The sequence below is a fragment of the Brienomyrus brachyistius genome, chromosome 9, assembly GCF_023856365.1.
Source record: "Brienomyrus brachyistius isolate T26 chromosome 9, BBRACH_0.4, whole genome shotgun sequence".
In the NCBI taxonomy this organism is placed as follows: Eukaryota; Metazoa; Chordata; class Actinopteri; order Osteoglossiformes; family Mormyridae; genus Brienomyrus; species Brienomyrus brachyistius.
This window is the reverse complement of record NC_064541.1, coordinates 7,511,126-7,532,849: the sequence shown is the minus strand read 5'-3', so window position 1 is coordinate 7,532,849 and position 21,724 is coordinate 7,511,126. Positions and strand designations below refer to the sequence as shown.

At 43.5% G+C, this 21,724-nt stretch overlaps 1 protein-coding gene across 2 annotated transcripts in view; it reads left to right on the top strand.

Annotated features, from left to right (window-relative positions):
• grb10b (growth factor receptor-bound protein 10b) overlaps positions 1-17,483 on the top strand; it is a 60,211-nt gene extending 42,728 nt beyond the window's left edge. Inside the window, exons 1-13 of one of the 2 annotated variants that reach the window (XM_049025032.1) lie at positions 4,204-4,727; positions 5,415-5,571; positions 10,246-10,361; positions 10,978-11,052; positions 11,332-11,469; positions 12,017-12,127; positions 13,098-13,196; positions 13,425-13,502; positions 13,877-13,993; positions 14,333-14,399; positions 14,525-14,612; positions 14,695-14,788; positions 14,894-17,483. In XM_049025032.1, the coding sequence (XP_048880989.1) occupies positions 4,683-4,727; positions 5,415-5,571; positions 10,246-10,361; positions 10,978-11,052; positions 11,332-11,469; positions 12,017-12,127; positions 13,098-13,196; positions 13,425-13,502; positions 13,877-13,993; positions 14,333-14,399; positions 14,525-14,612; positions 14,695-14,788; positions 14,894-15,040 (1,332 nt within the window). In that variant the 5' untranslated portion in view covers positions 4,204-4,682 and the 3' untranslated portion in view covers positions 15,041-17,483. Of the gene's footprint in view, positions 1-4,203; positions 4,728-5,414; positions 5,572-10,245; positions 10,362-10,977; positions 11,053-11,331; positions 11,470-12,016; positions 12,128-13,097; positions 13,197-13,424; positions 13,503-13,876; positions 13,994-14,332; positions 14,400-14,524; positions 14,613-14,694; positions 14,789-14,893 lie in introns of those variants that run through there. The other variant, XM_049025030.1, reaches the window with a different exon arrangement.
• Positions 17,484-21,724: the final 4,241 nt, after the last annotated feature.

The following is a 21,724-nucleotide window of genomic DNA, read 5'->3' as shown; positions in this document are numbered from 1 at the left end:
TTCCCCGCCTCTGCGCCTTGCCATTAGTTTGTCAGAAACGATCCACCCCCACTCAGAGCTGCAGCTACAGCAGTGTTCTTGCCATTCGTTTCCCAGCCTGAATTTCCTTGAACCAGTTAGGCATCACGGAGCAGTTGGTGAGTGCAAAAAAATAAGTCTACATGGAAGAATAAGCAGTGACTGCTTTGGTCACTGTGACATTGCATTGTTATGTTAGTCGTATTAACATCCTTCTGGTTTTTGGCGGGGAGGGGGGTCAGCCGGGCTGGGTGTCTTTGTGTCCGAGGTTGCAGATGGTCACGGGCAAAAAAAACCCCCTATCTGCCATGAACGTAGTGAGGATCAGAGGGTTCATGCTCAGGAATGATAAGGCCTCCAGTGTGGTTTGATCTCCACTGGAAGCCACTCAAACCCGGCTGAGGATGATATTTTAGCTCAGATGAACACAGATGACGTGGATCGTTTGGGCACTAATTCTGAGCTCTGATATCACAAAATCTTTTGGCTTCACATCTACTGTATTGATTTTGACGTTGAAAATTGTACTTAGCATTATGGCCCAAATGAGTGATAAATGTGTAGGATGTTTTCCTCAGTTGGTTTTTATTTTGTTGTGTGGTCTTGTTTATCCTTTGACCAGAGGTCTTTTAAAAGTTTAACTTGCAAAAAAAATAATAATGGTTTTTAGGATTTTTGGATGCGAAAGGGATTTTATTAATACTTAATATGTTGGAGAGATCTCATTTGTGATGGATGCCTGTGTGAATTGATGAGATGGATTGAGAGTCCTTAAAGGTCCATTTTTAAGTTTCTCTGTTGAGTTCATTCTGCCTGTAACTTCATCATCAGTCATAATCCTCGTACCTTCAACTGGAATAATTTGCTTGCTTATTATCAGATGGCAGATGGTTATGAGACTCATGCATGATAATAAATTATTTATTTATTTATTTATTTATTTATTTGCCGAGTCCACATGTTTGGTACCCTCACCATTGGATCATCCCGTTCTCCATTTCTAAAAAGATGCAACAGAGACCGGAAATTTAGTTCAGTAATGGAGCTGATTTGATCATCTGTCACTGCAATAGATTGCCGGTTCTGCACAGCCAACCAATGCCAGCCAGATCAGGACATTTTGATGTCATAATTGAGATTACCAGGCACCAGTGACATCAAGAAAAGTAGCCAGCCGGTCGCCAAGCAGATGGATTTCTTGTTCTTTATTGTAAGAAGAAGAGAAAATGTTAATTAAGCTCTTCATTGCTCATAATGCTTTCTTGTTCTTGTCATCACCGTGACTACTGATTCGGCTTGAGCAGGATCTCTGCATTATACGGTGTGTTCAGCCGCACTCTGAAGAGAGCGAGCCAGGGAGCTAATGTCTTAGCATCTGAAGAAGCCACCTCATGGGAAATATAACACTAGCTTTTTTTTTTTAAATCTATTTTCCAGCGAAGTACATCCTCTGTTCTCAGATATGGGGAGTGCAAATGCTTATTGACGCTAATCTTTTTCCCAGTTTGCCTAAATAAGACAGGAGTATGAGTCTACAGGTACCATCAGTACAATTGGATTTTTTTTTTTTTTTACTGTGTTTCTCTCTTATTGGTAGATTCGATTGGCCCTCGGATAGTTTTTTAAAATGTAGCTTGAGCAGTGAGGTGGCCCCTGTACCCAGGTACTGTCTGCGGGGGCGGGACGTCTCCGGGTATGTCCCGTGAAGCCCCACTCCAGTTGCTGGAATCCAAGGGAATGCAATAGTGCATTTTCTGTTGTAAAGATTGGAATCCAATCTTCCTTCCGGAAAGGGATCAGATGGGATCAGAGCCTTTTCTCAGGCTGCAGCAGTAGAGCCCCTGAAGAGAGAGAGCCTGCTCTTCATTTAAAATAATTTTTTAAATTTATTTACAGTTCATAGAGTTCAGCGAAGTCCTGTCCCTATTTTAATACAGCCAGTTGAATTGTAACAAAGGTCTCTCTCGCTATCTGGTTACGCTAAATGAGTAAATGAGTAAATTGTATTAACGGGTCATTTCAGTTCCATCACCTCAGCCTGACTAAATAGCATTACAACCTGATGTCTCACAGCCTCTTGCATCTACTTTTTTGCACCCACCCAAATTCCTCGTTTGTTGGATTTGCTTAAAATTTGGCTGTGCTGTTCTCTCGTCAGGTTTAAATCTTTCTGTTAATGGGTCAGGTAGGTGGGTTCTACACCTGGATCTCTTTGGGAAATCCCTTCCTGGTGCGTTCCGTGATGTATTTCATTAATGTTTAATTAAGTTTACTCTCTCGTATGACTCTGTAAATCCACTCCATTGCACAAAATGTTAGGAGAAATTAAACATGATTGTGAGTCACGAATGCAATCCAGCGCTATCAGATAAAAAGGAACGTCAGAATGCTCTGTGAAATCATGGCGGTCAGTTGTGGGGGGGGACCTTGTGTAATCAGAAATTGGACAAGGAAGAACCACTTGGATGTGCAGAGCATGAGTCATCAGGTTTAATGGAGCACGCTCACTAAAACAATTAAGCCGTGGTCTTTTCTGCCCAGTCCGAGAGGCTGACTGTCTTTCTGAAACTCAATTATCTGTATTTGGATTTTGGCTGGAATTGGACTTCTGCAGCACAGTGGAACCACACGCGTGTAGACGTGTGCACAATGGCGACTTCCTGACATGCTCCTTTCCTTCTGCCATCCAGAACCTTCTTTTCTTATAACGCATTTATTCTGGTTTATGTGATTGTTTGGTAACTTCTGCAGGTCATGAAGAGAGGAATCGGTCAGGATAACACATATAGCTATTAGAAGCCAACTTTGCTCTGTTAACTCTGCACATGTGGTCTTGATTGCTGTTGATGGTGCATATTACACTTACAGTGCTCTGACCCCCCCCCCCCCCCCCAGAAGCTAGCAGGCCTTTCCACCATGGAAGGCCAACACTAAAAATAACACTCATCCCCCCATTCGACTTAACCTGCCCCTGTGATGCAGCGGGCACACGTAGTGAGGGTTATGGCTTCTCTTTCAGCCGGAGCTGAGTGCCCAACGATTCGCTGCGAATCGCTGTGTAGGTTTAAATTGCAAAGAGCTGCCATCTCTCTGCTACCCTCTTTTGTAAAATCATACATCTAACGCTGTAAGATTAGTGTCAACTGCGTGTTTCTGACAACATCATCCACAGTAATTCTGCTCTGGATTTAGTGCAAATTCAGATGGAAGGACGTAGTACACAGTTTTTCGGTAGAGTAATTTCCATTTGATCGTGTTGTTGCGGATGAGCGGTGAGCCTGATTGCTGTTCCTTGCGTATATAGCTCACCGTGTCTCGATCACGGTGGGTCATCCAGCGCTTGCTGGAAGTTGCACACGTCCCATAGCGGCCTGCGTGCGCCACGTCATAATTGTCGAGGTTTCTGTACCTCCATAGGTCCTGTGGCCGCTGCACTGATTCTCTCCCTCTAGCACAGCCCCCCCCCCCCCCCCCCCCCCCGCCCTCCCAATCACAGCAAACCAGCTCCTGAATGTGTGTTGCGGAATAACCGAGTTTCCCTTCATTTGAAACGTGGATTCGGGCCTCACTTCAGAACCGCCTCATGACGCTTATTTCGTGCCATTATCTGGCTGACTCACACTCACCTCCGTTCCCACTCCCTGAATCCGGCTGGCCAGTTGACGGTTTCTTACTATATATACAATTTCCCCAGGATGGTCACTGTTTCCTTTAAGGGCCCTCGATAATCAGTGGAGTTGGCCCGTACCTCCAAACTTCCTGATCCAGACGGGGTTTAAAAATAATTGCAGGTATCTCAGAGGATCGTGTTTTTCTCTCCCGTCGGCCGTCTGCGGACGAAAACAGTTCACTTCCGGGTTTGGCTATTTTCGGAGGAGGATGTTGGCCAGGCCTGGCTCTATGTGAGGTCCAGCTACTCAGGTTTGTGTTGTTTAGCCCGTAACAAGCCTCTGCGCCGCGAGACGCATTTCTGGCAGTCAAGGCTGGAGCTAAACTTAGGAAGAAAGCTGGCCGGGGCGGGGTGGGGGGGGTAGCGTTGTGGGGGGGGGGGGGGGGGGGGGGGGGGGCGGGGGGAGGTGCCCTGAAAAAAACGGCGAAATACCTTCGTCTCTTTTTCAGTCCTCATGTTCTTCTATTGTGTGTGTGTGTTTTTTTTTTTTTTTTTTTTTATTAATTATTATTTATGACGAGAAGCTGGGTCTGGGCTCAGAGCACTCAGATCGCTGTGTGTGAAGACGTTAGGCTGGCAGGCAGATTTTTGTTCCTGGGTGTGAGGTTGCAGCCTCTGTGCGTGTTTGTGTGTGTGTGTGTGTGTGTGTGTGCGGGCGAGTGAGCGCGCGTGTGTCCGTGTCTCTGTCTGTGTGGTAAATGATTACATCAGCCTAAGCCGGCTCCACGATTGGTTAGGGAAGTGTGGTTTGATTCACTACCTAAAAGCCTCGGCGCGTAACCCTTTGTGAGGAGATCACAGGGAAGTTGTGAGCCCGGCTGCGCGCAGTGCCATCTGCTCGCGGCTATGCCGGCCAGCGGTTAGGCTGTGCCACACAGGTGCCGCGGCGCCATAATCCAGTGACACCCTAGAACGGCACGCCACTATTGTTCGGCCGGAGCTGGAGCTTTCCGGAAAGACGGACTCTTTCTCTGGAGGCGTACAGACTTTGGAAATGCCGTCCTGCTCTCCAGACTGCTGCCTTTTGGCCCCCGCAGAGGTAAGCCTCCTGAGCGTGAGCGTGTGCGGGTGTCGCACAAAAAACACTCAGGGTGGGGGGGGGTGGGTCGCAGAGATACTTTCTTTAACTTGGTGGCTTCGTCGAAAGGGAGACGTGATGTAGCGATGGATCTTATATCGTCTCTCGGCCGTGGCCCCGGAGGAGGACCGGCCATATGGGGAGGTGGGATGGGGTTTGACGTGGGTGGGGGGGGGGTTACTGGGGTTCATTTCCGTAACATTTTTTCTTTTCGGCAAGTGCGTGGTCTCGATTTCAACGTGGATCTGGTGGAAAAAAATGCCCGCCATCAAAGGGTGGTGTGAACAGGTGGTCCTGAAGGAGACTTAAACCTTGCCTGAACTATTTAGACTTGAAACATGACTCTACGTTGTAGATGGGGGTGGGGGGGGGGTGTATTTGGGGGAGAGCAGAGAGAGCCTCTGTCCCCGGTTTCGGGCCTGCGGCACGGCACGACGCTGGTGGGGGGGCGTGGGCTGGGAGCTCGGTTACCCCCCCAGCTATGAGGCCCGTACGCTTTTTCATGACGTATTACTCTTCTTTATTTTTAATGAATGTTTGCTTCTTGATTACGCATTGCAGGCGTTTCTGGGAAGGAGGGATTTGACTACTTGTGGCTTTTAATTAATTATCATTTGATTAATTTATTAAATTTTTTCCATCTTTCAGATTATAAAAGTCTTCAGTGAAGATGGCACAGGGAAGGCTGTGGAGATTCCGGCAGACATGGCGGCCAGAGACCTCTGCCAGCTGCTGGTGTACAAAAGCCACTGCGTGGATGACAACAGCTGGACCCTCGTGGAGCACCATCCTCTGCTGGGACTAGGTGAGTGGCTAACCCGGTCAGCAGTTAACCCAGTGGGCGGTAAACCTGGCCAGTGGCTAAGCCTAAGAGCTGTAATTCAAACCTATATTGACTGGCAGGTTGACCCCCCCCCCCCAAGAACCACAGGGGGTGTTTTATTCCCAGATTCTTTTTACTGTCTGATTTATTGCTTGCGGGAAAAGGGGATAGAAACAAAAGTTTTCGCGAGTTTGACATGTGCTAAGGTAGGACTAGTCTGAGTAACCAGGTGGAGCCAGCCACACATGACGCATGGGGTATGAGGCCGCCTCTCTGCTCGCGGGAACAGAGGCATGAAGCTTGTGCGATAGATGGGAACCTAGGGCCCTGGGGGGGCTTTCCAAAGACAGGCAGCGGGGAAACGGTCACGTGCCGCTTTACACGCCATTCGGCCCTGGGGACACTGCAAGCAGAGTCACTGTGGTGCCGTTCCCTATGTGTAGGGTCTCTCTGTTCCACTTCTCCAGCGATGCTATACAACTCGACTTAGTAAACAGTGACTGTGCACCGTCCGGGGGCGTCTGCCTGCCTCGTGCCCACGTGTCCCCTAATTTCATCCAGGCTGCGGGAGGTATTCACATCCACGCGGGGTTCCCGTTAACACACAGATGGGGAGCTCGAGGCGTACCACGGTAACTTTTATTAATGGCCGTGGAGCCTCTCTGCTAGCCAGACTGTACGATGACTTTGGCTTATGTGGACCATTGCACTCTATGTACCCGATGCAAGAATAGGTGAAGCAGGATGGGTAATTATAATTCCGCATTTTGCGGATGGTGGAATGGTGCTAATCAGTAAGTTCAGTGAATCACTGCCATTTATTTATAACAACCTGCCTGCTTTATTCTCCTCATACATATTAATATGAATAAATATATAAATGATATATGAGCGTCTAATTAAGCAAACCGAAACGTGAGCTCAGTGCTTTCATTTTTAAATGTCAATCCCGGTGTTTAATGTTACCCCCCGATTCCCCGCCATGTTGCCCACATTGCCTGCCATGTGCCCGTTCTCCACCGTGTTCCCCACCGTGTTCCCCACCATGTTCCCCACATTCCCTGCCATTTCCTCCTGCTCCCCACTTTCCCTGCAATTTCCCCATGTTCCCCGCCATGTTCCCCGCCATGTTGCCCACATTCCCTGCCATGTGCCCGTTCTCCACCGTGTTCCCCGCCGTGTTCCCCGCCGTGTTCCCCGCCGTGTTCCCCGCCGTGTTCCCCGCCGTGTTCCCCACCGTGTTCCCCACCATATTCCCCACATTCCCTGCCATTTCCTCCTGCTCCCCACTTTCCCTGCAATTTCCCCATGTTCCCCGCCATGTTCCCCGCCATGTTCCCCGCCATGTTCCCCAACTTCCCAGCCATGTCTTATTCCCCCCCCCCCCCCCCCCCCCGCATTCTTTGTGCTTTTGTCTTTTCTAATCTTGGACAGCACTGGCAGAGTTCACTCTGGACTCCACTTGTGAAGCTGCTGTCTGAGCCATGCTTCTGAGCTTTCCAAAGTGTTACCGTGTGGGGCAGCTTGGGGGGCCGGGGTCTTTCAGTAAGTGGCTGCATTAATCTCTGGTCACTGCAATGACTCACACACAGGACATGTCACAAGGCAAGGAGAGGCCCTGGATGGGATGCCAGTTTACCACAGGACATGCAGTCATGCAAATAAACATGTGCACAAACGCGCATGAAAACACACACGGCCCTTTTAGAGACGCATGTTCATGCTACTCTGGGAACAACTAGGTGCACCTGCTCATATGAAAGAGCCCCACAGACACAGAGCAGAAGCAAGATTCGAACCTGCAGCCCTGCAGGTGTGAGCTGGCATAGTTATCTACAGTATGACTAATGTCCAAAAGAAGGCTTTGGACTCAGATCATCATGTACTATTGTAGGTGAAAAATATATTCAAAAAAATGTTTCATGACCAATGTAACTGAACCTCAGTGAAAGTCAGAGCTGCGATGGCAAGTTATTATAATAGTTCATTTCTGTCTTTAACGTCATAATGTACTGCGTGAAAATGCTGTTAATTTACTGGTTTTACTGGTCGTCTGCAGGGTATGGCTCCCTCTAGGGCTGAACGATTTATCAATTTCAAATCGAAATCGCGATTAGGAAATCTCAAAGGCTGCGATTTAGGACATACATTATACAGCAAGGTTTAAAACTTGTGAGAACGGTTTTCCAAATTCATGCTGTGCTTCCTGTGTGACAGCCATGCTCACCAGTCAGAAGTAGTCCGAGTTGATGGAGTATACGCCCACAAACGGCAAACACGTGAAACGCGAAGAAAATGTGACATTGTTTCAGGACGGTCCTATCATCAATAAAATCGGCGGCTCCTTTTAACCACCAGCAGTGACATACTTATCACACCTTTTGTTTCTGTTAATGGAAAATCGCATTAGCATACCGCTAACCCATCAGAATAACGAGACAGTCAGTAATCCTCACAGCAGCGGAGTCTGTCACCCCCCCCCCCCCCAAAAAGACGTAAAACCCATAATACAGTCGCGTTTATGTCATATGTATTTATGCTCATTGATTTAAGTATTGATCTCCATAGATTCAACTTGCGAAATTAATCTTAATCCCAATAACAGTAATAAAATAAAAGCCTCGCTTTAACATAAAGCGATCTGTTCTTTTAGTATTTAATTGCTGTCACAGTTGTGTGTGGGCAGGTACGGTCTTATTATTTAGAAAAGACATTAAAAGGTGACGCATATAATGTTTTCTCATTCACTTTGTATTTGTCAGAGCAACAAGGCAAAGGAACGATAAGTCGCTTCAGTCGACAACTGCATTTTACTTCTTATTTCAAATAAAATGCAGGATTTTTGCCAATTTTGGTCAGCTGCCTGGGGGGTATTTCACAAAGCAGGTTTAAGGGAAAGTCTGACTTTCTTTAGTTACTTTCATGAAATACCCCCCGGAGTGAGGCTTTCTGTTTGAGACGAGTCTGCACATACATTTACGTGTATGTAAGAGTTTTATTACCATGTAAATAGTCTGTAGGGTTTGCAAACTGCCCTATCGTTTTTGATGCAGCTAATTCTAAGTTCATAATGGATTAAATTTACCATTAGATGTCTTGCGTGAGAGTCTGATAGCGTGTTACCCAAACCCGTGGGAGTTTGCACCTCTGGACACATTTAAACATGTTACTTTATTTAATTTAATACATCACATCTTTATATTCTCATCCTTGCATTAGAATATAGACCAGTTCGTATTTTGACGGTATCTCATGTGGTAATGCTGTGTCATGTTTTACATTTACTACACAGTTAATATTGAACTGAAGCGTGACCTATAAGTAATTTTGTCACAAATGAAATCGTAATCGCAATGTCTGTCAGAAAAATCGCAATTAGATATTTTCCCAGAGTCGTCCAGCCCTAGCTCCCTCCCAGTACTCACGCTGTCACAGCGACCCCACTCACTGCCCAGTGCACCTTCCGGAAGGCTCTCACCAGCATGGTGGCCTTGCATGCCTAGCAGTTTCCCTCAGTATAAGACAAAGAAAAACTCAACATGTTGCAGGCTGTATTCATTACTCTTTTCCTCACCCCTTCCGGGCCACCAGAGGGCTCCACTCGCTAGGCTTATCGCTGTTGTTTTTGCGGCGTGATGTAACCTTTTTGTGATTGGAGGAGTCGGCATGGTTTATGGGTGAGGGCTCTGAGAACGAGGAACATAATACGCTGGAATGGGACTGCATTCCGCATACGGATGACAAGTGTTTGGAAAGACACATGTGCGTGTGTCTGGCTGAGCCGAAGATCAAATCACTCCTTAAACCTGGGGGGTGGTGGGGGGGGGCATGTTTTGCCATTGGTTTGTGCGCAGCAAATGGCCAAGTACTTCCTGAAAAAAGGAATTAGACCTTCGACCAGAATGGCATTCCGGTTTCTGCCGGTAATGAAATGGCGGGCATTTTCAATAAGAGAGACCGGTAACCGGGACTAGAGCATGCTCACTTACTGCCCTGAGTGCTCTCCTCACCATTTAGAGCAATGACACTTCTTGCGCTCGCTGCTGCCACCCTGTGGCTGAGAAGCGCTAATGCCAGGCTTGTCCCGAGTGAGCCTTCCCGGGGTTAGCTGCCCATCTGAATGCCATGGTTTTCCAGACACGTATTACCTCCAGGGACGTATCTCCTTACCGGAGATCGACATGAAGCTGTCAGGCCGCACCAAACTCAAGTGTGTCTCATTCTCCTGGAAACAGCTGGAATCCAGTCACACACACGAGCGTAATATTCAGTTGCTCCAATGTCAAACTACAAATGGCATCTTCATTAGACCATTTCAGGTACAGTAACTTCAACTCATTTTAATCACGGAGCATAACATACTTGTAGGTTTTGACAGATCGACATATAAATATCGCCAGAAAGATGCCCACACATCTTTACAGCACCATTACAAAATTCCAAAAAGATGTTTTTTTTGTTATTTTGACTGCTGCCACCCTTTTGTAATGTCCAAGGAGGGATAAATGTTTTGCGAGCTTCGCGGTCACAGTAGGGTTTTGGCCGCGTGTTCCGCCGCGTCACGGTAGGGGTACGGCCATGTCTGCTCTGTGGACGTTCTTCTTGTCTGTGGTGGCTGAGGGATCTGACGTTGACTGCTGGCTCTTCTCCACACAGACAGGTGTCTTGAGGACCATGAGCTGGTCCTGCAGGTTCATGCTTCCATGACGAGTGAAAGTAAATTCCTGTTCAGGAAGAACTACGCCAAATATGAATTCTTCAGAAACCCATCGGTAAGGGTCCCTTTCCTCACTCATGTTTTCCTGCTGAAAACGATGCTCAGTTCATTGCTTTTTTGCATTTTGCATCATCCTGTGTTTTAATTTGTGTCGTGTCTCAGCGTTTGATCAATTCTAATATATAATAGGTTTTGATCTTTTCTGTTCTGTAAATGATTGCGTAAGCTGGCTTTGGATGACTCCTTATGTCTGTGCTTGTGTTATGTGGGACTTCTCAGCTGTGAGAGGGGTCATTTCTTAATGAATAGGAACAGAAAACCTAATTAAAGGAGTGAGGAGTTTTATAGTGCAGTGACTATATACATGCAGAGACAAGGTGCAGTTCTGAGCTGCAGTGCTAGCTTAGGTTCAAAGTACTACTACTACTACTAATAATAATAATAATATTAATAATACTTTAATCCCCATGCATTGTTCTCTGTGCTGCCTGCCAGTGGACACTAGCTTCCTTGCTGACACCCTGATTTCCCACATGCGCTGCACGTGGGGCACCTGTATTAAATAGCGCGTCGTCGAGGTAGTTTTGAGTCAGAGAATTGGTCTGAGTCTCGGGCTGCGTAGGTTCCTTTGTGTGCACTGAGCTTACATCTCAATGGGACCTTTCTTGCAGAACTTCTTCCCAGAGCATATGGTCGCATGGTGTCAGGATACCAACCGCTCTATACCACCATCTCAGCTTCTTCAGGTATCAGCCGACCCCCCCCCCCCCCCCCCCAAGGAAAGCACTAATAAACAGCGTTTCTGAATGAGCGTTTTCCACAGTGCAGTGACATCGCCTCTGTAATGGCTTCCAGCGTCGTGTGGTCTTGACAAAGATGGCTCAATCATTTAGCATTACTTTTTTCACCATCTGCACACTGGATGCTAGCAAAGGGCAGAGAGGCATTAAGTGTGTTCGACTTTAATTGCGCACTGACAGCGACTGTGATTTACTGAGCGCTCTGTCACTGTCTCTTGCCTCCAGAATTTCTTGAACTCCAGCTGTTATCCTGAAATCCAGGGATTCTTGTATTTAAAAGAGGTGGGACGAAAATCATGGAAGAAGTTGTATGTTTGCTTGAGACGGTCTGGAATGTACTTTTCAACAAAAGGAACATCTAAGGTAGGAAAAATTATTAATAATCTAATTATTTTATGATATATTATTAAATTGAATTTCTAAATTTGTTTGTGAATTAATCTTTCTGTCTGTTAATATATTGTTGTGTGTGTATGCACATACAAGTATTGTGATATAAACCTGTTATTTTGACCTAGTGGGGACATTTTTTAGATCCCTTCATGGGGAATCTTAGTTTTCTAAAAATCTGAACTAAAAATGCCAAAAGTCTTGTTTTTTGTTTGGCTGGGTAGGGGTTAAGGTTGTCATAGTTAGGGTTTGGGTTAAGCCCATAGAAATGAATGGAGAGTCCCCACAGAGATATAAAGATATAGATGCCGTGTGTGTGTGTGTATAAAACTTCACATCTACAGATTCAGTGTTAATATTGTTTTATTAGATGAAAGATCTTCTAATGATTAAGATCTTTGTTTACTTTTGGGAGCATTCATTAAAGGTCAGAGCTCCCGGCTATGACCTCCTATTCTGCTATGTCTCCCTCAACTTAACTTTTCTCTCCTTTCTGTGCCGGCTAATTAATTCAATCCAGGAGCCAAGACATTTACAGTTACTGGCTGATCTAGAAGACAACAACATCTTTACAGTTATTACAGGCAAGAAGCTGCACAATGCACCAACAGACTTTGAGTTCTGCATTAAGGTGAGTTTTAAATCCTCTAGTTTTCAGAGTTCTTTGTCTTAATGGAGTATTAATGGACAAATTATTGGTCTTTCATCGGCACACATTCGGTGGGCTTTAATGGAGGTTGCTCTTGATACAGCAGGAGCTTGATTTGATTTGATTGGAGATCAGGGGACCTTTTCCAAACTGCCTCAACCTATCACAATCCTGCTGCGAGTCAGCGCTAACACCCTGGTGGTGTTGTTATGGGGGACTATCTCGTCCCTCTGAAAATCAGCTGTATCAAGCTGAAGACTAGGCTACCACCACTTTATAATGAGTCTTATTTTCTTTAGCACTAAACAGTCAGATAACAACCAGCATTGAAATGAAGTTGAAACTCATGTGCTGTAGATATTTCTGTAGGCATGTACAGCATATTGATTTAAGCTCCTGGAACAAACATCTGTAATATGTTGTTTGGTTTCCTAGTTTCATAGAAAATGGCCAGGAATTCTTGACACGGCTGTAATGCTTTCTCACTTAACTTCCAGGTGTTTAGCTCACTCTCTGGGTCACCCGGCGTGCTCATATTGTCTCTCCCTGAGGCATCACTGTGCCTGACGTTGTGACATTTTATTCTGTACTTTAAGGTTCACTGATCAAGGTCTCATTTGTGTTCCACGGACGAGACTAAAAACACATGGTGATCGGGCATTTGAAGTCGCTGCCCCAAGGCTGTCGAATGATCTTCCTCCGTCATTGCGATTTGCAGACTGTTCAAGGTTTTAAAGGGCAGCTTAAAACTTGCCTATTTCCCTCAAGCATTTGGGAAAACTTGACCTTGTGAAATCGTACTTTGTCATGTTTTGTCGTTGTTCATTTGCTATTTATTTTTCAGTTGTTATTAGGTTTCTGGTTTTTCCTATGTTCTCTGCAATTTAGTTTTGTACAGAACTTTGTGACTGATTTTCTGTAAAAGGCGGTCGATAATTTTTATTTGCTGTAGCCAAACAAAGTGCGGAACGACATGAAGGAATTGCGGATGCTGTGTGCGGAGGACGAGCAGAGCCGCACGTGCTGGATGATGGCGTTCCGACTTCTGAAGGTGCGGGGGGTGGGGGGGGGTAATGCCGGTTATCTTCCAGCACGCAAACGACCTTTTTTAACTGATGTTGTGAATGTTAGCCCAGTACATCTTGTTTTTGTATACACCTGTCGTGATTCTTTTCTAAGATGATGTAAATTGTGCAGCTTCAAAGGAATTCAATGCATGGTATAATAATAATAAAGCAACATTGTGATTATTGTAACAGTCTACCTGCTGTCTTTGCAGTATGGAATTTTGCTTTATGAGAACTACAGAGTCCCCCAGCAACGGAAAACACTACTGTCTCACTTCTCAACACCTGTGGTAAGCCCTTTGTTTGACTTTTCTCCTCTTTAAGGCATCATTAGGTTAAATATAGTCGTGTGGTGCCTCTGCTGAGTAGCCCTGTCAGAGGAACACCCCCTTGGTCTGGAAGCATCACTAAGGCTGACCAATGTACTATGCGTTCTGTTTTGTACCAGGCTGAGGTGCCAATGTACATGAACCTTGAATGTCGGTTAGGGAATGAAAAGGAAAAATATACTAGATATAGATGATCTGAGCTGTTTGGATACCATCCAATGAAAAGGCATCGGTCTGACGACCGTGTCGAAGGGTGGGTGGGTCAGTAGGCACTTGGACATGTGCTGTAAGGGTCACGCCCTCACTGATCTACACCCTCCGTCTCCCTTTCCCAGAGGAGCGTCTCCGAGAATTCGCTGGTGGCCATGGATTTTTCCGGAAGGATAGGCCGGGTCATCGATAACCCCGTGGAGGCTCAGAGTGCTGCCATGGAGGAGGGTTACACATGGAGGGTGAGGAGCAGCTGGCAGGCACCCTGCAGCTCCCTAAGGCATTATGCAGACACAGAACAGGCTTGTTGCGACCGTCTTCCTGCTATCATTTTAAATAAGCTTTCTTGTTGCCTGACTTGCGGTGTTGGTTCAGTAGGTAGCACTGTAGGCGCACACCTAGGGGGTTCCAGGTTCGATTCCCCACCCACATCCTGTTGTCCCCTCAAGGGTGTCCCCTGGTTGGAGCCTGTGCTCCCTGTGAGCGGCTCCAGGTTCATCGTGCATCATTATGCAAAGTGGATGTACTCTGTCTGCTGCTGTGCATTGAACGCCCCGGCTCTCTGCTTGTTGGTCTTTCAGAAGCGAAGTCAGCGAATGAACATCCTGGGGAGTCCCAGTCCACTTCATTCTTCCTCTCTGAGCACAGGTATCTCCATCCAATAAGAAGGTGACTGAGATGCCACCCAGCGGCATTCTGGGAACTGAGCATCATGCGTGCAGGATACTTGCCCATCGCGACACGTCAGCCTACGTGTTTTGCCTGTCTTTCAGTGATTCACCGGACGCAGTTGTGGTTCCACGGGCGCATCACTCGAGAGGAGTCCCACCGCATGGTCATCCAGCAGGGCCAAGTGGACGGGTGAGACATTGCACATTCTAGTGCTTCCTGGCTGTGAACCTGGATTGCAACTGCTTTTTTAAGGTTTTAATTTGTTTTATAGATTGTTCCTGCTGAGAGACAGTCAGAGCAACCCAAAGGCGTTTGTCCTCACCTTGTGCCATCACCAGAAGATTAAGCATTTCCAGATCTTACCAGTAGGTGTCGCCAGGCAGTATATTTCTTCTGGAATTTGGGAAGTATGCAGGGGTTTGTTGAGTATTTCATCTGTGATAACTGGTCTTTTTGGTTAACACTTTCAGTGTGAAGATGATGGACAGATCTTCTTTAGCCTTGATGATGGAGCCACCAAATTCACTGACCTAATACAGCTGGTAGAGTTCTATCAGCTCAACAAAGGAGTCCTGCCTTGCAAACTTAAGCATCCTTGCACAATGGTGGCCTTATGACCTTTGATCTTTGCATAAGCCAGACCTCACCTTCATTTACGAACGTTTGCTTGTGTTACACTATCAGAGACTGCCAATGGGAATCATTTTTCTTCTGCATTTATTAATGAGATCAAAGCCAACACTGAAATGAAGCCGCGATTAGTATGCTGTAGCACTATCTATGGGCAAGTATAACATATTCATTTAACCTTCTTGTACAATCATCTGGAGTATATTCTTTGGTTTTCCCATTTTTTTTAGGAAATTGTAAGGAATCAAGAGGCTGGTTTTTGTTAAAGGAAAATTCTTAACGTATAGATGGAAAGGTAGTTTTATTTTATTTTTTAACTAATTTTTGCACTCAATGAAATTAGCCTTCATGTTGAAAAAGGCTTCTTCGGAAAAAATACTTTTCCTTCAAATGCTTCCAGGTGAAAATGTGAAAGTGCTTCATGTTTACTGGATCGTTATAAATTCTGACGGGGGGAGGGGGAGGGGGTGGTTTAATCTCAGAAAGGCTGTATTGGCCGCCCAGCCACCAGGGAATTGTCAGCTGGCTTAAATCGGCATGGATTTAGGGAGCTTAATATTTCACACATAGTACAAAGCAGCTTACTGTCTTTCATGGTGACAATATATGCAGCCTTTTTATGGAGGCATTGGCTGCCCTGCCTATGAGCAGCTGTGTCGAACACTGATGCCCCCTTGTGGACACTTTCACCTCCAGCATCCTTCAGCTGACCATCCTGTCTTTCCCTGCACCACACAACCCACCTCACCTGGTACCTCAGGACATGATGTTCTGCGCAGAGGATAATCTTGCTATTATTATTGTTATTATTTCTTGCGTTATTTTCTTATACCTAGCAAGCATTTGTTATTGCTTGGAAATAAACCTTATTGCTGCTTAAAGTAACGTCAAGCTAGGAATCACTGCTGGGCTATCCCTCCAATGGTGTGACCCAGGAGGGGAAAAAACATAGAAATTATTATAAAAGACATGTATGTGGTGATTTATGATCTGTGTTACCGAGGGAGGGGTGAGCCAATATTTTTTTTTTTCTTCTTCTCCCCTTTTCACTCTTCTCCCTTCGAATGACAGCGCATAACAAACCACTACACCTCCAGCACCCCCTAGTGGATAGGGACGGTAGCCGCATGGTAGCCACATCCCGTACGATGAAACTGGAATACCGATGGGAGAACAGCCACTCTGGGGTCGCGTTTCCTTGTGCTTAAAATTACTGTTGAAAGAACAGTGCAATGTGTGAAGCCCATGCAATGTGGAATTAGGGGAGGTCATGTCAGTGCACCCTTGTGTATAGTAGCAGTTAGTCTGTGAGCTTTTAACGTTTTGCCTCTATCTGAAAATATTAGGGCCGTTTATTTTAGTTCTGGAACTAGTTGGGTGGGAACTAAAGAATGGCCAAACTAAGTTCTTTGTTTTATTCAAATGCGAATGAGAAGTGTTTCGGTGATGTATTTATTTATCTGAAGTTTAATTACTTGAAATTTAGTTGTTTCTCAGTGCTGTGCAGTACCGCTTTTATTTTTAGTTTTATTACATTTTGGAACCTCTTTTGCATGTCTAGCTTATAGTAATTATTTTTTCTTTAGTTAAGACACTGCACGGAATCACAGTTATAGCACACGTGTTTTGAAGTAACATTTCACGATGTCACCCAGTATGCATTTCAGGATTTTTGCATGCAGCAGTGGCTGTTGCCCTCAGACTACCACAATGTGTGAATGAGATTTAATTCACTTACAGGGTCTTTTTTTTCCTGAAACATAATGGTCTCACGTTTATTCAGCCGTTAAGTCTTCCTATTCAGCTGCCGTCAGTGCAGTTTCTGTTACTTGTAGACATCTCAAGTGTCAATGTAGGGTTCTCGCTTAGCTGCTGTTCAGTTTTGGTTAAGAAAATCAGTCAAATTGAAAAACACAAAGGCAGTTTCTGGCATTTACTACTAAAAATGTATTACATGCCATACTATATAATCACAATACACAGGATTCAAGCCTCGCGGTGAAGTGATCGATTTCTATTCAACTGCAGTGTGTGCGGCTGTTTTCGTATAGCAGAATCAACAGTCATGATTCTCCGCTAACCCTAACATACTGGTTAGTTAATGATAATTGTAATGTTGTTTTGCGTCTTGTTGCACCAGTAGCTTTAATTACAATAATTACAACATCTGAAGAAACAAATATTTTGTGAATCAGTGGGGAAAACGTAGCGGTAACACTGTATTTTTGGGATATTGTAGGTCACACTTCACTAAGTACTGCATTTTTTTTTATCATTACTGCAAACACAATGAAGAAACTTGACTTTGAGTGCATTTTTTTTAATTAATGTACATATTAAGATTCTTGATTTACCAATGTTGTCAAACAAAATTGCCCTTAAAGCAGATGTTATGTATAAGTTTGACTGATTTTTTCTTTATATATATATATATATATATATATATATATATATATTATACACAGTATGTGTGTGTGTGTCTGTGTGTGTTTATATCTATATATATATATATATATATATATCTTCATTTTTATTTTTTTTTTAATGAACACTTGACTCTCTTCCTTAAATTGTTGAAGATTACTTTAAGGGTTCATAAAGATACAGTATTTTGTGTTCTGTTACTCATTAAACCTTTATCATTGCATAATGTCTTGCTGCCCTTAGCCGTTAATGCGATTCGATAGCTAAGTAGCTAAATTAGCTGTTTGTTTCTTCCTGCGTCACATGAATGTAACTGGGTTGCTCAGGGTTGATAGAGAGCCTGTTGAAAACTGGTGTTCTGGAATTAAATTTTTGGTTTATTTGTTAGCAGTACATTTTAGTTATTTTGTTTGTTGAGAAGACCAAATAGTTTATGGTAAATAGTTTGCTCCAAGGATCTGTGTGTACTAGTTTCCAAAAAATAAACTGTATTTTTTTTTCTCTCTTTCTGTGTAAAATGTCTGAAAAACATGCAGTGCCTCCTGTGTCCTGCACTAATCTTGACCTGACAATTTGACCAGTTGCTGAATCTTTACCGCTGAAGACTCTGCAGCTTGGCATGTTTTGTCACGATGCAGAATTAAGTGACTAAAAGTGTGAGTGCATGAGTGTGTGAGTATGTGTTTATGTATGTACGTGTTGTAGATGTATTTCAGGGAATGCAAAACAGAAATGTAACTTGTCTCGTCTAAGAGACTTCCTGTATTCATGATGTGCTTTGCTTTGTTCTGTAAATAGTTGACAGATTTTTAAATCTTAATTGTAACCTTTTCAGGTATTTTTGTACAAATAAGGGACTGAAATATTCTGTTTATTGTAATTAGAATAAAGCATTAATACATTACCATACAACTAATGCTCTACTGGTGTTTTCTGGTCTGCAGTTGGTCAGAAATTAGACTGATACTTCGGTCTGTAACATACAGAAGAAGAAAAAAACTTACACCTTATCCCCTCGCTGTCTGTTTTTTTTTAACACAATTTTTGTTACCTTACTCCCTCACTGCTTGTTTGAACACCGCTCTTACACCCTATCCTCCCACAATCTGTTGTTGAACACCGCTCTTACACCCTAAGAGACGTTTAATTATATCCACAATTTTATAAGCAGATTAGTAGTACAATTAACATATTAAACAGACGTGTATTGTGATGCCCAAAAGTTAGTAATCTGTATATATTTAGTACATCCTTAAGCGTATTAAACTTGGTTAGTGAAACACGCCACATACTACTGTTTTGGTAAATCACGGAAGCGAAAGCACTGAGGTGACAGTGAAGAAAGGGACAGCTCAGCAACCACAACATCTATTAAAAGAGGAGATATTGTGAATAAAGGTAAAGAATTTGGTGGTGTGGAAGTACTTTTTGCAATTTAAAGGTCATCAAGTTTATTAAACAATGAGGGGCTGATTTGACCTACACCATGGCAAAGCCGACAGAATCCTTGGCTATATGATTTTTTTTCCCCATTTATAAAGTGTTGCAGAATTCCTCTTATAAAAGACTGTATTAGCCCTAGATGCTTTTTTTTCCTGCCACTAGATGGCAGGCAACTTCCTCTAATGTAAGTGTGAGTGTAATGTAGAGTCTGGGAATGTTGGGTCTAGAGTTGCCTCCTGTCACTTGTGTTACAGCATGGCTTCCCAAATGTTTCAGTCCACGACCTCCCCAGAAACTCATGACCCTTATTTTGTTGACTGGGTTGGGTGGGGTCTTCCTTCATACAATTTGCTGATCATAATGGACCCGATGTGGTCTTTACACTGTTATGAGCACATTCTGGAAATCATCTCGCAAACCCCAGTATTAAGGGATCAGATTGTAAATATGTTATCATTGCTGTTAAGTAGAACAAAAGGGCCGGTCAGATAACACCCTGGACATCAGGGTCAATTTTTATAACCGCAAAATGCCAGAACTTATTAACTCGTATTGGGGAGCCAATTGTTCCACGATTTCCATGAGACATTTGTTTCTTGAGTAAATAATCATAAAAGACGGCAGCAGTAGGTAGGATTCCAAATTATTGGGGGTCAAAATCAAGAAAAAGGTTTATTACCAAACCACGCTTACACAAGCCCCACAGCAGCAATTAGCGTGATAAATGAATAACAACATAGGATTAAGTATGAACAAGCTTGGCTAGACTGGACAGCTTGCCCAGTTATCTCCATCGATGTCAGGATGGCAGCCGATCATTTTCAATGGTGGGTAGAGCTAACCAAAAAGTTAGGTTTGATAACCACTAATCTGCTAACCCTAAAGCTTAATTCGATAACGCTAATGGATAAACCACCTAAAGGTTAGCAGAACTGCTCATTTTTATTATATAACTTTAGCATAACTTTTGGTTCTGACACCTTTAAAAACATATTTAGAGACTTTAGTTTAACCCGTTTAACCCTGAGGTCCCAACTGTCAGGGGATATTTAGGACTTTCTCAAGTGGGTATTGTTGGATTTTGTAGAGTCTCCGTAATAAATCTGCCTTGAAATTTTCTCTCTATGATATGCCATTTGCAAGATGCAAACGTTTTTGATGGAGAAACCCTATTTCACACACTGGCCCATGTCGTACACTGGCTGCCTCCACAGAGAGTTGCTAATTTTGTAATACTGGTGCTGCATTCTCTGTATTCTAACCACTGCTCCACATTGTATAAGTACTTCACTCTGCTATATATCACTTTGCTACCTCATGTTACATTATATGTTGTTAGATATCTCGTAGTAGTTAATATTTCGTACTTTGTTTTATGGCTGCACTACATTTTGAAAAGAATCCACATTTGTCATAAATATTGCAATATTTATAAAGCAAAAAATTCAAAGTACATCAATTTCTCACAACAGCAAGGATCAAAAATTATTAGGATTGGCTCGGAGAGTGCATGCAGAGCTTATCAAAAGGAGTGGCGGTAAACTTTTAACTAATGTTAAACATATACTAGATATACTACATATACTAGATAATCTTGAAAGGGGCAGTTACTGAAACTGCAAAGCTCGCAAATTTTTTATATAACAATACGAATGTACGAAACATAAACCCCCCACTGTCCGCAAATTTTATCACTGATATCTCTAAATACTGGAACTGCACTGAAAAATGTTTATTATTAAAGTAGGATGGTTAGCATTTCATTGTCCTTTGTACATGACAGTTTATTTCTTAGCTTAGATTGAATTCAGTTTTGAATATTTTCCAGCCACTCATTCTTAAAATAGTTTTTAAGAAAAAAACTTAAAAAAGTTTTTTGTGGTACTGCATCTTGCGTATGCATAGCATTAGTTCCTCGCATGAATACACATCCTACACGTGGAATTACCTCAGAAATATGGAAAGCCTTTCGGACTTAAACCTCATAAACTGAACATGTACGTTTGTACCATCTGTAGGTGTGAAAAATTAACGTATGAATGTCTTTGCATGCGCATTTTTTACGTCTGTAGACATGACATATTTTCGCCTCTAGGTGAAAAGCTTAAGACATTTTGGTCCTAATGGCCTTCCATACAGAAAGCACATGGAAGCCATATTGTATATGCGGACTCATATAAACTGGCCCTATAACAAAGAAGGACTTCTTGCTAAGCCAGATACCTTGTTGGATTAAAAGTGGTCTGGGCTAAATATAAGTGAACGAAGATAAAGTCCATTCAAACTAGGATACCTTAAATCCGGCAAATCCAGCTAAGCAAGAAATCCAGCTTTGTGATACAGGCCCCTATTCTCCGCTTAGTTCTGGGTGCCCTAATTTAAATTGACTTCATCTTCATTCACTTACATTTAGCACGGATTACCTTAAATCTGAGAAGCTATCGACCAATCGATATGGGGAAGAGGAGGAGGGCGGGGTCAAAGGGAGCTGTCCGTGGCAGTAGTCAGCCAAGAACGTGCCAGATAGATAGATAGATAGATAGATAGATAGATAGATAGATAGATAGATAGATAGATAGATAGATAGATAGATAGATAGATAGATAGATAGATAGATAGATAGATAGATAGATAGATAGATAGATAGATAGATAGATAGATAGATAGATAGATAGATAGATAGATAGATAGATAGATAGATAGATAGATAGATAGATAGATAGATAGTCGCAGACATACTCACGACAGACGCGAGCAAATATGTATGATTTTGGAGTTAAACTTTATGCACTTTACCTGTGAAA